This window comes from Antennarius striatus, chromosome 20, assembly GCF_040054535.1.
Source record: "Antennarius striatus isolate MH-2024 chromosome 20, ASM4005453v1, whole genome shotgun sequence".
Classification (NCBI taxonomy): domain Eukaryota; kingdom Metazoa; phylum Chordata; class Actinopteri; order Lophiiformes; family Antennariidae; genus Antennarius; species Antennarius striatus.
In genome coordinates this window covers 2,526,862-2,540,412 of record NC_090795.1, presented here as the reverse complement: position 1 = coordinate 2,540,412, position 13,551 = coordinate 2,526,862, and the positions used below count along the sequence as shown (strand labels likewise).

General features: G+C 46.8%; 1 protein-coding gene across 2 annotated transcripts; it reads left to right on the top strand.

Moving 5' to 3' along the window:
* The first annotated feature begins 363 nt into the window (after window positions 1-363).
* avl9 (AVL9 homolog (S. cerevisiase)) lies at window positions 364-13,487 on the top strand. 2 transcript variants are annotated; one of them, XM_068304372.1, is made up of 16 exons: window positions 366-597; window positions 3,934-4,054; window positions 5,072-5,157; window positions 5,262-5,333; window positions 5,442-5,531; window positions 5,637-5,703; window positions 5,789-5,829; window positions 5,911-5,949; window positions 6,025-6,094; window positions 6,182-6,666; window positions 6,755-6,889; window positions 6,976-7,195; window positions 7,278-7,395; window positions 7,560-7,613; window positions 9,769-9,857; window positions 9,965-13,487. In XM_068304372.1, the coding sequence occupies exons 1-16, from the start codon at window positions 514-516 to the stop codon at window positions 10,090-10,092; spliced, it is 1,899 nt and encodes a 632-aa protein (XP_068160473.1). In that variant the 5' UTR covers window positions 366-513; the 3' UTR covers window positions 10,093-13,487. The 2 variants fall into 2 exon arrangements, with proteins under 2 accessions (XP_068160474.1, XP_068160473.1); XM_068304373.1 differs by lacking the exon at window positions 5,072-5,157 and having other exon boundaries at window positions 364-597; window positions 5,224-5,333.
* Window positions 13,488-13,551: the final 64 nt, after the last annotated feature.

Genomic DNA, 13,551 nt, shown 5'->3' with positions numbered 1-13,551 from the left:
ACCGCAATGTGGCCGTTTCTGTTAAAAAATGGAATCAGCAAAAGATAGACAGTTTTGGTAAAAGATTCAGCGTATAATATATAAATTAGAAGGAAATTACTCGATGAATTATAATTATATTAACAATCGCAATAATTAAATTAAATTAAAGTATTTCCACATGATGACGCAGCTGTGCTGCTCAATAAATTACGTCATTCGGTTATTTTTAACAAAGAGTAGATAGCGAGATCAAGAGAAATCCCCGCAGCATTGTTAATCTGACAGGAATGAAAAAGACAAAGTGCTGAGCAGCCGCTGTGATGACGAACCTACGTGTACGTGGCAGGGAATTCTCTCGCACCGTTTAGCCTTTGGGACAGTGGGACGAAGCGGAAGAGATCTGTGGTTGTTTTGAGCTCGTGCCTGTCTTGTGTGCTTGTCCGCGGAAACGAATCAGGATCAAATTTAAGCTAAATTTACTGTGTTTACACCCGACCCTCCGATAACGGACGGTCAAAATATCAGGGGGGAATGGAGTCTCACGGCAGAGACGACCCAAAAGGACCTGTGCTACATATCGTAGTGGTTGGCTTCCACCATAAAAAGGGTTGTCAGGTATGTTAACCCCTGCTCCTTGCTAACGCAGCTAATTGCTAGCTATCCCCTTTTCATGCACTGCTAAAAAAAAAAAAATATTTTCAATGGAAATGTGTGTGTTTTCACTGTTAGTAGCTCTAATCCGGGTGACTGACGGTGTTTCATTCATTATACCTGTAACAGAGACAACCATGGTGATCAGTCAGTGCCTGGACATGCAGGAAAGTGAGGTGTTTAATATCAGCTGTTAGCTCTGGGCTCAGGGTTATGTAACGTGTGCTCTGCTGCCAGCTCGGACATCAGTTCAGCTCAGTTGGTCCAGCAGCAGCTCTGTGGTCCTTTTTCTTTTTTTAATCACAGGGCTCAGCTTCTTCGTCCTCCTGGATACAATATTTGCTATTTCACTGCACGATGTTTACCTCTTTTAATTAATGTCAAATAGAACTGTCAAGATTTAATACCTGGATCAACAATGAGTGGATTTGCTGGTGAATAATAACAGGTCATAAGTCAACCTGTAATGAGTTCCTGTGATATTAAATTTGCACTGTTGACACTACTTGACTCAAGAACATTGCATTTGCTATGGAGGTAAATTGAAGTTTGACACATTTATTTCTGGCATGGACTTAAAAGTTCATTCATTCATTCATTCATTCATTCATTCATTCATTTTCTGTACCGCTTTTCCACTTTCACGCGTCACGGGGACTTAAAAGTTCAGCTTGATATTTGATATAGGTATACAGTAACACGCTAATCCATCTGTTTTACACCACGTGTTCTGGGAAATGATCTCTGGCAGGTTTGTCAGTCATTAATTTTCTCTTGGGTAATACAGGAAATAATTTGAAGATTACTAAATTATAATATTAGACATCTCCCATGAGATGGTTCTTGTGTGGCAGACCCGTCTGTCTGTGGTGTGTATGTGAAATAATTTTTGTGCAAGTGAAGCTTCCTGAATACAAACTTATAATCAAAGCCTTTTATTGCATTTTAAATTTTTTTCAGTGTCTCACCAGCTTCATTAATAATTTTGTGACACCTTTTTCACATTGGAACCAGGATATTAACTGATATATATGCAGAAATTTGAATTGCTTAGCTGTGTCAGAGATGCAAAAAGTCATATTTCAAGAAAAGAAGACTCATTACTGGCAAAGTCTAAGCAAATCCTGAGCCAGATGAAGTATTGTACATACAATTATTTAAGTATTATTTAAATCCTTAAATGTTCAATGAGAAATCTCATAAATAAAACCGTATCAATGCTTGTTAAATAACTAAACGCTGAGATAACTGCTGACTCGATGCTGTCAGTATTTCTTCAGGTGTTTTGTTGTCGCTTTAAGAAAAAGATAATCCCAAAGACAGGTGTACAGATTACAAATTGTCGTGTGCTCATGTGCAGTAACAGGACATGCAATGAAACACTGTCACTTTTTGCAGCTTAATATTAAATTGCCAGAATTTATTTTCCATTGCAGACTCAGGAATGGTTTCTTTCACAAATACATCTGATTACTGCTAGAAATGGAGCCATGTGACACTGATCCATTTAGAGAAAGAGATTTTTCTGTTTTCTCTTGCAGGAATCATGTTTGTGAAAATATAAAGGAACCAGTTGTGGTAGAAGAAAGAATCGTTTTAGATATGTGAAATACTTTCTCATTTTGCCACCTTTATCTGAGGAAATAAGGATCCACAGTCGTCCCATGTTGTTCAAGCGTGCGTCACATGCAGGTGTTGCAGTAAACCTGTTTTGCAAACTGTCAGCCATCACTCAGTCGTGTCACTCTTCCTCTTGGAAGATGAATGCTGCAGTAGCTAATCGGTGAAAGTGCATGAGAAGCATTCAACTTAAGTGCCTCTAATGCTCCTTTGAGGTATCGTCTTCAGATTGCATTCATGTTATCGGTCAGAGCTGGTGGCCATAAAACCCTACACCGTGTTTTGGTTTTGTCTCCGCTCTCCATCTGTCTTCACTGCTGAAAGATGCAGGAGCTTCTGTCGGCCGTTTAACCTGACTGGCCTTGAAAGCAGCTGCTGCTTTGAGGCTAAATGTAAAAAAACCAGGTTGCTTTATGTAAAAATTAGGCGGTGCACGCACTTTATCAGCAGGGGGTGACCTGATAGGAGGCAGCAATCGCCAGCAGGGTGTCAGATTAGGTTCCTGGCTCTTTGACCCATATTCTATTACAGTCTGGACACCTTCCTCAGCTCCACCTCCTTTTGTCCACCTGCCATCCATCTGTTTCTCAGGAATCACACTGAAGAGAAGGTGTGATTTAATCAAGAAGATCACAGAGGGAGTGCACTTTATAAAGGAATGAGTCATTGTAGTGTGTGTGTGTGTGTGTGTGTGTGTGTGTGTGTGTGTGTGGCATTCAGGACCGGTAGGTTTTCAGGAAATCTGTCAGGAGTTTCACAGACAATCCAGATCTCCATCCAGTCGATCCTGACAGTGGATCATGAGTTTTCCCTGTCTATTTATGAGGAGATAGTGTGAAGATATTTTAAAAGGTCACGCCTTGTTTCTATGGAACAAAGTGTGAAAGCATCAGGAAGGTTTTTTTAATGAAATTTTTTTTGTGGGCGGTAACAGAACCTCCTCTTCTCTTTCTTGGTGATTGAGGTGATTAAGAAAAGAAAAGTGACACCCGTCAGGTATTGTTATCGGTTTACAGTTTGTCTGCTGTGTTCTTGTGTACGAGCTCCAACCAGATTCATGTCATGCAAACTTACAGCGCTGGCATTTATCACGCTTAGGTGGTGGGAGTTAGCAGGATGCTAGCTAATTAGCAGGAACACAGGAATAGCTAATTACCTCTGCACCACAGGACGGTGTCTCATCTGTGTTCTGTTGTCAGAACAGAGTCATGAATACAAACACAACTCTGACTGAGTCCATTTCAGATTAAAAGCATTTCGATGGACAAGAATAATGATTTTATTTTATGTTGCTGGAACTTCCGGTGAGTTTCAGGTTTGTTTTTGGGGAAAAAAGGTTGTTGTTTAGTTGTTGTTACGAGTAGGGTCCAATTTGTCCAAAAAACAAAAAACCAGAAGAGAAGGGTGGATTTCATTAGATTTTATTTTTTAAATCATGAAAAAATAAGCAATATATCACACAACGTGCTATAGTTGTTCTGACTGATTTTGGCGCCATTTCACTCCCGTTCATGGACTCGGTGAGAGGAGCTTCTGGGCCAACCCTGATCATCAAGATGAATGTTATTTTATGCTATGTTAAGAGCTAATTTGCCAGTGTTAGCACACTAACGTGACGAATGGTGAGCATTGACATGCTAAGTTACATGACAGGCTGTGAAAAGTTCCTTTCCTCATCAGGTGGAGTTTGCGTACCCGCCACTGATGCCCGACGGAGGTCACGACAGTAACCTGCTGCCGGAGGAGTGGAAGTATCTGCCGTTCCTGGCGCTACCTGATGGGGCGCACAACTACCAGGAAGGTACGTCAAGAAGAGATGGAGAATATAGGCCACAAAAAGTAGGAAACGACTTTAATCCAGGTTGTTCTGAGTAACATGAACGTTCTACAGTCGACTTTACAACTGTTAGAATGGAACATGGAGTAGCGTCACCAGGATGATTACTGTAAAATCCTGTCTGGGAATGCTACAAAACTCATTGATCTGGTCTCCCTTTATAATGTATTCATATGCAATAACAACTGGACTTCCTATGATTGCGTGGAGTCACAGTTCCATTGTTCTTTTGTGCATCACTCAGTTTTTGTCAAAATGTTTGTGACTCTTTTACTTTCGGTCATTTTTTTTTTGTTGTTTTTTTTTGTAAAAGCAGATGTTACTTTTTAAAATGCAAAGGGTTTCCAGGCTGTAAAGTGAGAGCGGGACACCGTGGCCTCTGCAGCGATAGCGAGCCCACTGATCTAACCGTCACCGTCATGTGACGGTCCTGTGGTTCACCACTGCGTGTGTCCCGTCAGTTGAAAGCAAACAGCAGGAACTGAGCCAAAGTTCACACCCAGCCTTCAACTGCCCTATATCTGTCTGTAGATTTAAAAAACAACAACCTTTAAATGTTTAATTTAATCCCCGATGAGCATTTAGTTGTGCTTTATGCTGTTTTTTTTATGCAGCATCTTTGTGTTGCAGCTGTTAATTAATTTAAACGTGAGTGATGGGACTCCTCCTGCACTGCGGCTCATAAAAGCAGCCTGATATGACCGGGCGTTGGCTGCAGAGGAACAAGCTAACGCTAGTGTGGATTCATTGCTGCTAAAGGTCAGCAGAAGAGGAGAGCAGAGGTTTATGGGTAATCGTCGGGCGCTGTCCTAAAACACGTTAGAATGAAAGCAGACGGGTGTGGTCTGGAGGTTTAATCCGTCCATTCATCTCTGGACAAACGTCTTTAGAAGCCAAACCCTTCTGGACAACAGCATGACATCACCGCCACACAGAATCAAGGGAACATACGTGTGTGTTCATGTCATACGTGTTTTGCAGACACGGTGTTTTTCCACCTGCCGCCGCTGAGCGGAGACACGAAATGCGTCTACGGGGTTTCCTGTTACCGCCAGATAGAAGCAAAGGTCAGTCGTGTGTTTCTTCTCAACACTACTTGTGTTTATGACATCATCATGTGACATCTTCACAAGGTCTTGAACGCACAACGCTTTCGATCCCGCCCCCCCAGGACCTGAAAGTGCGACAGGCTGACGTCACCAGGGAGACGGTGCAGAAGAGCGTCTGTGTCCTCAGTCGAGTGGTGAGTCAGGGGTCGTCTTCTGACAGGGGGGAACACACACTCGTGAACACACACACTCGTGAACACACACACTCGTGAACACACACACTCGTGTGCTTTGGTTTCCAGCCTCTCTACGGTCTCCTGCAAGCCAAGCTGCAGCTCATCACACACGCCTACTTCGAGGAGAAAGACTTCTCCCAGATCTCCATCTTAAAGGTGAGGGCGTGGCGCTGATGGTTGACCTCGACTGTGATTGACCCTGCCCCCACACCCCCCCTCCCCCCATGGTTTGACCTCCTGACTCCCTGTCTCCCCCTCCAGGAGCTGTACGACCACATGAACGGCTCGCTGAGGGGGTCGGCGATGGAGGGGTCGCAGGTTTACCTCGGTAGGTAAAACCATCCACCCGTCCGTCTGTTAATGGCTCTAAAATGTTGTTAGTTTTTATTCTTAATCTGTATTTCTTCCCTCAGGATTATCACCAAGAGATTTAATCTTGCACTTTCGCCACAAGGTAGGAAAACACAGAGTAAACAATGACGACAACAACAACATTGACATTGTTGCCTGAATGCTGTCTCTTTCTCCGTCGTAGGTTCTCATCCTCTTCAAGCTCATCCTGCTGGAGAAGAAGGTCTGATCTTCCTCCACAGCCGTTTCTTTCTGAGGAAATAAAGATTCTGATTCTGTGTTGGCTTTGCGTTCGCAGGTTCTGTTCTACGTGTCTCCCGTCAACCGGCTGGTGGGGGCTCTGATGACGGTTCTGTCCCTGTTCCCAGGTCAGCTCCTTCTAAACGGTCCGTGAGCTTTAAACCCGTGTTTTCGTTAAACGCTCCTGTCCTTCCTGTTCCATCCGGTTCATGCAGGCATGATCGAACACGGCCTGGTGGACTCGTCCCACTACCGACCCAGGAGCAGCACGTCGGACGACCCGTTCCTGTCGGAGAGCGTCCCGGGAGCCGAGGAGTTCGTCTCCCTGTCCGCCGCCGACATCGCCGACGCACCGCAGGAGGGAGAGCGCACCGGCCAGACGGCGTCGGGGTCCCCGTCCTCTAGGAACAGCACGGAGGGTGACAACCACCTCCTCAAGCCGCCGTCGCACACCTCCCCTGAGTCCTCGGAGAGCGACTGGGAGACCCTGGACCCCGGCGTGTTGGAGGAAGGCGGCCCCAAGCCGGCGGCGGAGGGGAAGGAGGCGGCGCCCGAGCTGACAGACGCCTTCGACTCCAGGCCGGGGATCCCCATCACGGTGCAGCCGCAGGCGGTTGGGGGTCACGGAGGGGTCGTCCAGGGGCTGGTGTCCGGGCTGGAGGAGGATCCTTACGGCCTGCCGCTCCCCGTCTTCACCAAGGTAACGCTCCGAGTCGGCCAGGAAGTGGCGTTACGGCGTCCTCCTCATGCATTTCCTCCCCTGACCTTTGACCTTCCCCTCCCGTCAGGGTTACTTGTGTCTGCCCTACATGGCGCTGCAGCAGCATCACCTCCTATCAGACGTGACTGTGCGCGGATTCGTCGCCGGGGCAACCAACATCCTCTTCCGCCAGCAGAGGCACCTCAGCGACGCCATCATCGACGTGCGTCCCCCACCGATCGGACAGGAAGCTTTCAGGACGTTTTCCTCAAACGCGAGTCGGATCATTTTTGTCGTGTCTCTCTAAAGGTGGAGGAAGCCGGGATCCACATCCAGGACCCGGAGCTCCGGAAGACGCTCAGCCTGACGACGGCTGACCTGCGCTTCATCGACTACGTGGTCAAACACGTGACGGAGAACCGCGACGACGTCTTCCTGGACGGGACGGGTTGGGAGGGGGGCGACGAGTGGATCAGAGCCCAGTTCACCCTCTACATCCACTCCCTGCTGTCGTCTGCGTTACAACAAGGTTAGGGGGCGGGGGTCTGGACGGGCGGACTAACGCCCTCTGGTGAACTGATTTAATAATCCGTCGTGTCGTCCGTGTTCAGACAACGAGAGGCTGCTGGCCGATTACGGAACGCCGTTCGTCACGGCCTGGAAGATTACCCACAACTTCCGGGTGTGGTACAACAACGAGCACCCCGCCATGACCGTCGTCACCCCGGGGTAGGTGAAGACTGGTGAATTTAGATCATTCAAAAATTTTTGACTGGATATTTTTTGGAGAACCATTTCCAATTCCCAAGCTGTTAACATTCATTTATCGGATGATCGTTTTGCTACGTGAGTGATGTGTTTCCTGTGAGTGATGCGTTTCCTGTCCGTTGCAGACACCCCTTCCAGGGCCACTACAGCGTCGCTGACGTCAAACTACGACTTTCACAGTGAGTCCATTCATTCCTCTATACGTTTCAGTTTGAACGACTTTTATTCTACGCTCAGGTGGAAATTTGCGTTTTGCGTCATCCCCTTAGCAGAAAACATTGGACTTTGAGCTTTTCCCAGATTCGTGTCATGTGACATCAAAACACGCATGTTGCTGCCCTCTGGTGGCGAGAAGGAGCCACTGCATAGAGAACGTTTCAGCGTCCCGGTCCTGTAAAAGTTGAATACGTAAAGTGACTACAGCAAACAGATATGTTTCAAAAACTGGCTTTTAATGAAATTTTGTACAGTTTTAGTCATTAGAGATTCAAACTCTTGCTGGGTGTGAATTCATTTTAAATCTAGATACGTATTTTGATTTTAAATTCAGTGCAAGAGTGACGAAAAATACTTTCTGTCTTAATTCTAAATAGGCCCTGAACTCCCTGAACATTTCAAAATAAATCATTATCTAAACCATTTATGTCCTGGTGTTCACAATAAACCTGCGTCCCTGCACGGGATGCCGGTTCCAGTAGGACCAGTTTCCCCCAGTGGGTGGTAACCAGCGGGTCGTCTCTGCCCGTTTTAGAACAGGAACCATTCCATTTCCAAATGTCGTCATGCTACGAGCACGCTAACACCCAGCTGTGAACCAGGCAGTGTGTCGCTGCATGTTGTGTTTGTGGGCAGCTGTAGGGGGTTTGGGGTGGTCTACGGGGGGGGGGGGTCTCGTATCAGCTGACGTCATTAATTATGAGTCAGTTTCATTCTCAAAAACAGAGCTGGAGACATCAGCTCCAGTTTCATTCCAGCACAGCAAGGATGAAAGGTGACTCCATCCACAGCTGGAGCGATGCCTCTCCTCTTTCATGTGTCACACACACACACACACACACACACACACACACTTAGCGTTATGGTTGGGGTGCGAGCAGATCTGTTACCTTTGGGTGTTTGGTGACATGTACGCTGTGAAGTTTGTCATAAATCCTCTTCAACACACACACATACACACACACACACACGCACCGAAAGAAAACTTCAGCGTCAGCCTGGAAAAAGTGAGCCGGGTTAGGATGAAGAAACGCTTTAGGAGAGGAAGAGTGAGAACAATAAAGAGCACGGCTCGCCGTTTTCACGCTCATGACGCCAAACTGTTGGAGAACTGACTCCGGTTGTATCGCGTGAACACAACGATGCCATATTTTGGACATGTGTCGAAACCCCCCTGTGACTGAATCTCTTCTGACAGACGGCGGTTAGAGATGTGGTGACGGTTCAGTTTGTGTCCTGCAGTCTGTTCCAGCTTGATTTGCTGTTTACAGCTAAAATAAAACACATCCACAAAGTTTAAATTCTGTTTTTTGAAGCAAATATCAAAAAGTCACCACCTCTGCTGTCTTAAAAGTAAAAATTCGTAGAGAGGGTTAAAGGTCACGACAGGCCATTTGCTGTACTATAAAATCTGGATTCAGCTAGTATGGCGATGTCTGGAATGGGGGGGTTGGGGGCGCATGAGGGCTCGCAGGCAGGAAGTTTGGCACGCGGCCATCTGAGCGCTCAGGAATAAACGCATCTCATTTCCTGCCTCAGCTTTGTGTCAGAGGAGGTCACTCGGCCGGTTGTGTGTTTGTGTGTGTGTGTGTGTGTGTGTGTGTGCGCGCATGATTTTCCTACACGTGTGATGCGAGGGCACAGCCGCAGATAAACAGCTCCGTCTCCACGGCGATGTAGAGCAGCGGAGACGAGTGTTTATTGACCGTGAGAAGTGAAACACTTCCTCACCGGCACAGAAGTCTGGGGGGGGGAAAAAAAGTAGATTTCCTCAGTCCGGGTTTACCTGGAGGTTCAAAACGAATCCAGTTTTCCTCCGCCGACCTCGACTGGAGGTCCCGGATTGTATTTGTCGCTGGAAAAAGTTCACGTGTGTTTACAAGACCTTGTTTTTGACCCCAGAGCGTCTCGACGTCCCGCTTCGGTAAACATGAAGCTGTTTTTCCTTCCACTGGAGGAAAACTGGGATCACTGGGACTTACCGGACACATTTAATGCATCCCACTTGTCCCCCCCCACCCCACCCCAGCTCAGCTCTCGGAATCTTGTCCTGCGACGGGACGCGGCGGTGGGGCGAGTTGACCCCCGGGTCGTGACCCTGCTTTGTTTCCCCTGCAGCTCGGTGCAGAACAGCGAGAGGGGGAAGAAGATCGGGAACGCCATGATCACCACCAGCCGCAGCGTGGTCCAGACGGGGAAGGTCGTAGGTAAGACGCCTGGAAACCCGCCTCCCCCTGGGCGGGGGGCGGTGATGTCAACCAGGGTAGGACGCGTCTGACCTCCTTCCGCTCTCTGCCCCACCCCCTGCCCTCAGGTCAGTCGGTGGGCGGAGCCCTGACCAGCGCCAAGTCGGCCATGTCCTCCTGGTTCTCCACGTTGGCCCAGCCCTCGGCCGGAGCCCCCCAGGCCTGTCCGGAGCCCGCCGGAGAGGTCAAACCCTAAAACTCCGCCCACCAGGCCTCTGCCTGACTGAGAGCTGCTTCAACGGGAGCCGGAAGATCTTCAGGGTGGAGGAGATGGGAGCTCCGCCTTCACGCCGACCCTACAGCCCATATCCACTGTGAGGCAGAACCTGCCAGCATCAACGATCAAAACCCTCAACCCCCCCCACCCAGCAGGATCCGCTCCGTCCCCACCGCCCGTTCACTGCTGCTGCAGTTTGTATCGCCGGACGCTTTTCCTGCGAGACTTTCAAGTTCCTGTCGGGTTTTGTGGCGTTCGCTCCGTCGCTGCGTGTTTTTACAGTTCGTCTGCGTCTCGACCATATTTACTGACAAGATGAAGGAAAAACTGTCAGGAATCGACAGAACGACTCGTGCCGTGGTTGGTTGAACACTCAGCGTGGCTGATCGACGCATTTTACACGGTTAGAAATAAACAGACGTAACATTAAAAAGACATGAATTCCGTTCCCAAAGTGTAAAATTAAACTGTTATTTATGTGATTATTCCAGCCCCAGTCAACAACGATGCAACGGTCAGTTACTGTTACCATAGCAACCGGTTATATGACTTAAAACGCTTGATGTAAAACTGCTTGTCTGACAGGGTGACCCCCCCACCCCCCACCCCGCGTCTTTCTCTAATTCACACCTGTTAGTGGAATTCTCTTGAGTAAACCTGAAGATGGTTATTTTTTATTTGTTGCGTGTGATCCTGTAAATTATCCGTGTTTGGTCCTGATCTGTGGATCAGTGTGTGTGTGTGTGTGTGTGTGTGTGTGTGTGTGTGTGTTTACACCCAGCAGCCCTGACCGGTCTGTTCTGTGACGCTGGATCTTTTTCCCCTCCACGTTCTAAATATTCCACAACAGGTGGATTAAGAGTCGTCCAGTGAGCATGCTGTCATTAAACTTTTAATATATACATCTTTTTTTTTTTTTTTTTTTTTAATTTCATGATGATGTTTCAGAACTTTTTGGTTTTTGAAAGCTTTTTGTTTTTTTCTTTTTTATTCCCCCCCGGTGATATATTTACATTTTATATTTAAAAGAAGTGAATGTACTGTGACCTAAACGTCACAGAATATTTTTCCTGACAGATGCTTTTAATGTATGAGACAAACGTGATGATCTATGATTTGCTGTATTAAAAAAAAACAATCAAATATACAGTAGAAGTTTATTTATATTGAACTGAACAGGAAGAATTCTTCTTTCATCCCTCTGCTGTTTGCTTTGTGTGTGTGTGTGTGTGTGTGTGTGTGTGTGTGTAGGGGTTGTTGTTCTGGCAGAAGCACGTGTCGGGACAAAAACGCACCAATGTGCTGTCTGATAACAATCCGGTGGCGTCGTCACGGCGACACACGAACCTGGCAACCTCGGCCTGAAACTCACACCCTGTGATTCTGACCCCCAGAGCAGGGAGCGCTTGATTCGCTCACCCCCACGTTTCCCAAACTTTCATTAGTCAGTTTTTTAAAGGACGACCTGTCTTTGGACGATCAGTTCTGGGTCACGACCCCCTTTAGTGACTTGATCGTGGGTGTGGAAACATTTTTAAAACGGCAGTGTGACCCTGATTATCTCACAAAACCACACGGAGTCCGTTTCAGGAACGTTTTTGGTATGTTTTTAATAAATTAACGTTCATTCAAAATACAGTGCCAAAGGAATATGATGCAGCCAAACATGCTAGTAAGGTTTATCATGAAGCACCTGTGCTCATGTTTTTAAGGTAGGAGGGAAGACCCCTACCCCCTCCCCTGACATCCCCCACCCACCCTCTAATACTGCTGCTGGTTGCCGAGACGATTTTCCAGCCGTGGGCCAGCCCTCTCCTCTCGCAACCAATCAGCAGCGAGATTCCTCAATATTCACATGAGAGAAAAAAATAAAAAAATAAAACCAGATAGCCGATAGGGAAATGGATCTACCCACAATCACACTACAGTAATGTCTGATATTAAATTAAAAAAAGACACTATTACAAAATAGACCTGGTTATTTTCCCCCACACTAATACAGTTATGAAAAATATATATTTTATTATATATATATTTCAGCAGCTTGGAAATAAAAATAAAAGAAAATTCATGAGCCTGAAACCTGTTGGTACCGAGAGTGGATGTGTGTGTTTGCAGAAGAGAAGAAGGACCGTGATCATGTGACGATGAATGGATGGATGGATGAAGGGGTGGGGTGGGAGTGGGGTTGTAAACTGCGAGCTGAGTGGAAGACCTGTGCGCTAACAGACCCACAGACGGGCTGCTGGGGGGAGGGGGGCGCTGTAGTGGATTCAGGGTGGAGGACGGAACGGCGAGGGAGAAAGGAGGCGAGGGGCGACCGGACCTGCAGTCGCCCCTTCTTTTACAACCCTCCTCTTCCTCGCCTGCCCCCCCTCCCCCACACCCACCCCCCGAAAGAAACCGCCGTTTTCTCGTGAGGAAAGAGATGGATCCTGCTTTTAGAGGAACACACGAAAATCTGTCTGAGGATCAAACAGGTTTAATCCCTGTAAGATGTAAAAAAAAAAGATTAAAAAGGAGGATCAGGCTTTATTTAAAAGTTTCCAGAGCTGATCTAAATATGAGAACTCACAAATATCGATGCTTAAATTAATCAAAATACAACTGAAATACATCAAGAATTTTTTAAAATTCCTATTTCTGCAAAAAAAAAAATCACCAGTGATCCCTCAATATCTGGAAAAAACCAAAACACAAACGGTTGAGATCCTCACATTTTTTGAGACGGCATTTGAGTGTCATCAGAACTGATTCGGCTTAAAAAGTGAATTCAAAAATCAATTTTCACCATGATTTAAAAAAAAAGAAAAAATTTTCCAACATTATCGTGTTAGATTAAAAAAAAAAAGTATTGCTGTCCTTTCGTTTGCGGATCACAAATGAGGATGAACCTCCTCCACAAGCGCTGCTGTTATTCACTCTAATGCTAATAATGCTAATGCTAAGGCCGCCGCCCCCTTTTCCAGCCTATGGGGGATCCTCCTGATGCTCAGACGACAGGTTTTCAGTGGTTCCTTTAACCAGTGGTGAGAAGAGGAAGAGGAGGGAGGGAGAGGGAAGGGAGTGGGGGGGTCGCCATCGTCATTCCAAGAACGTTTACCGGTTAAGTGCATCATCATCATCATCATCATCATCACAAGAATGAGTTGACATTTAGATCATCACATTGTAGAAAGTGTTTGACAGACCTGTAATAATATTTAACAGATGTCGCGATGGACAAAATTTAAAAAAAAATTCAGATTACTAATATTTCTGGGGGGGGGGCATCATTTATCTCCCCGTGCCGCATTGTTCATCGATCGACAGCCAGCCCCCCCCCCCACCTCCTTGTAGTCCAGAGATCCCTCCACAACAAATAACACCAAACCCTTTCACGTGTCCAGAGCACCCCCCACCCATATCATGTTCGCCCCCCTCCCTCCGTTACGGACC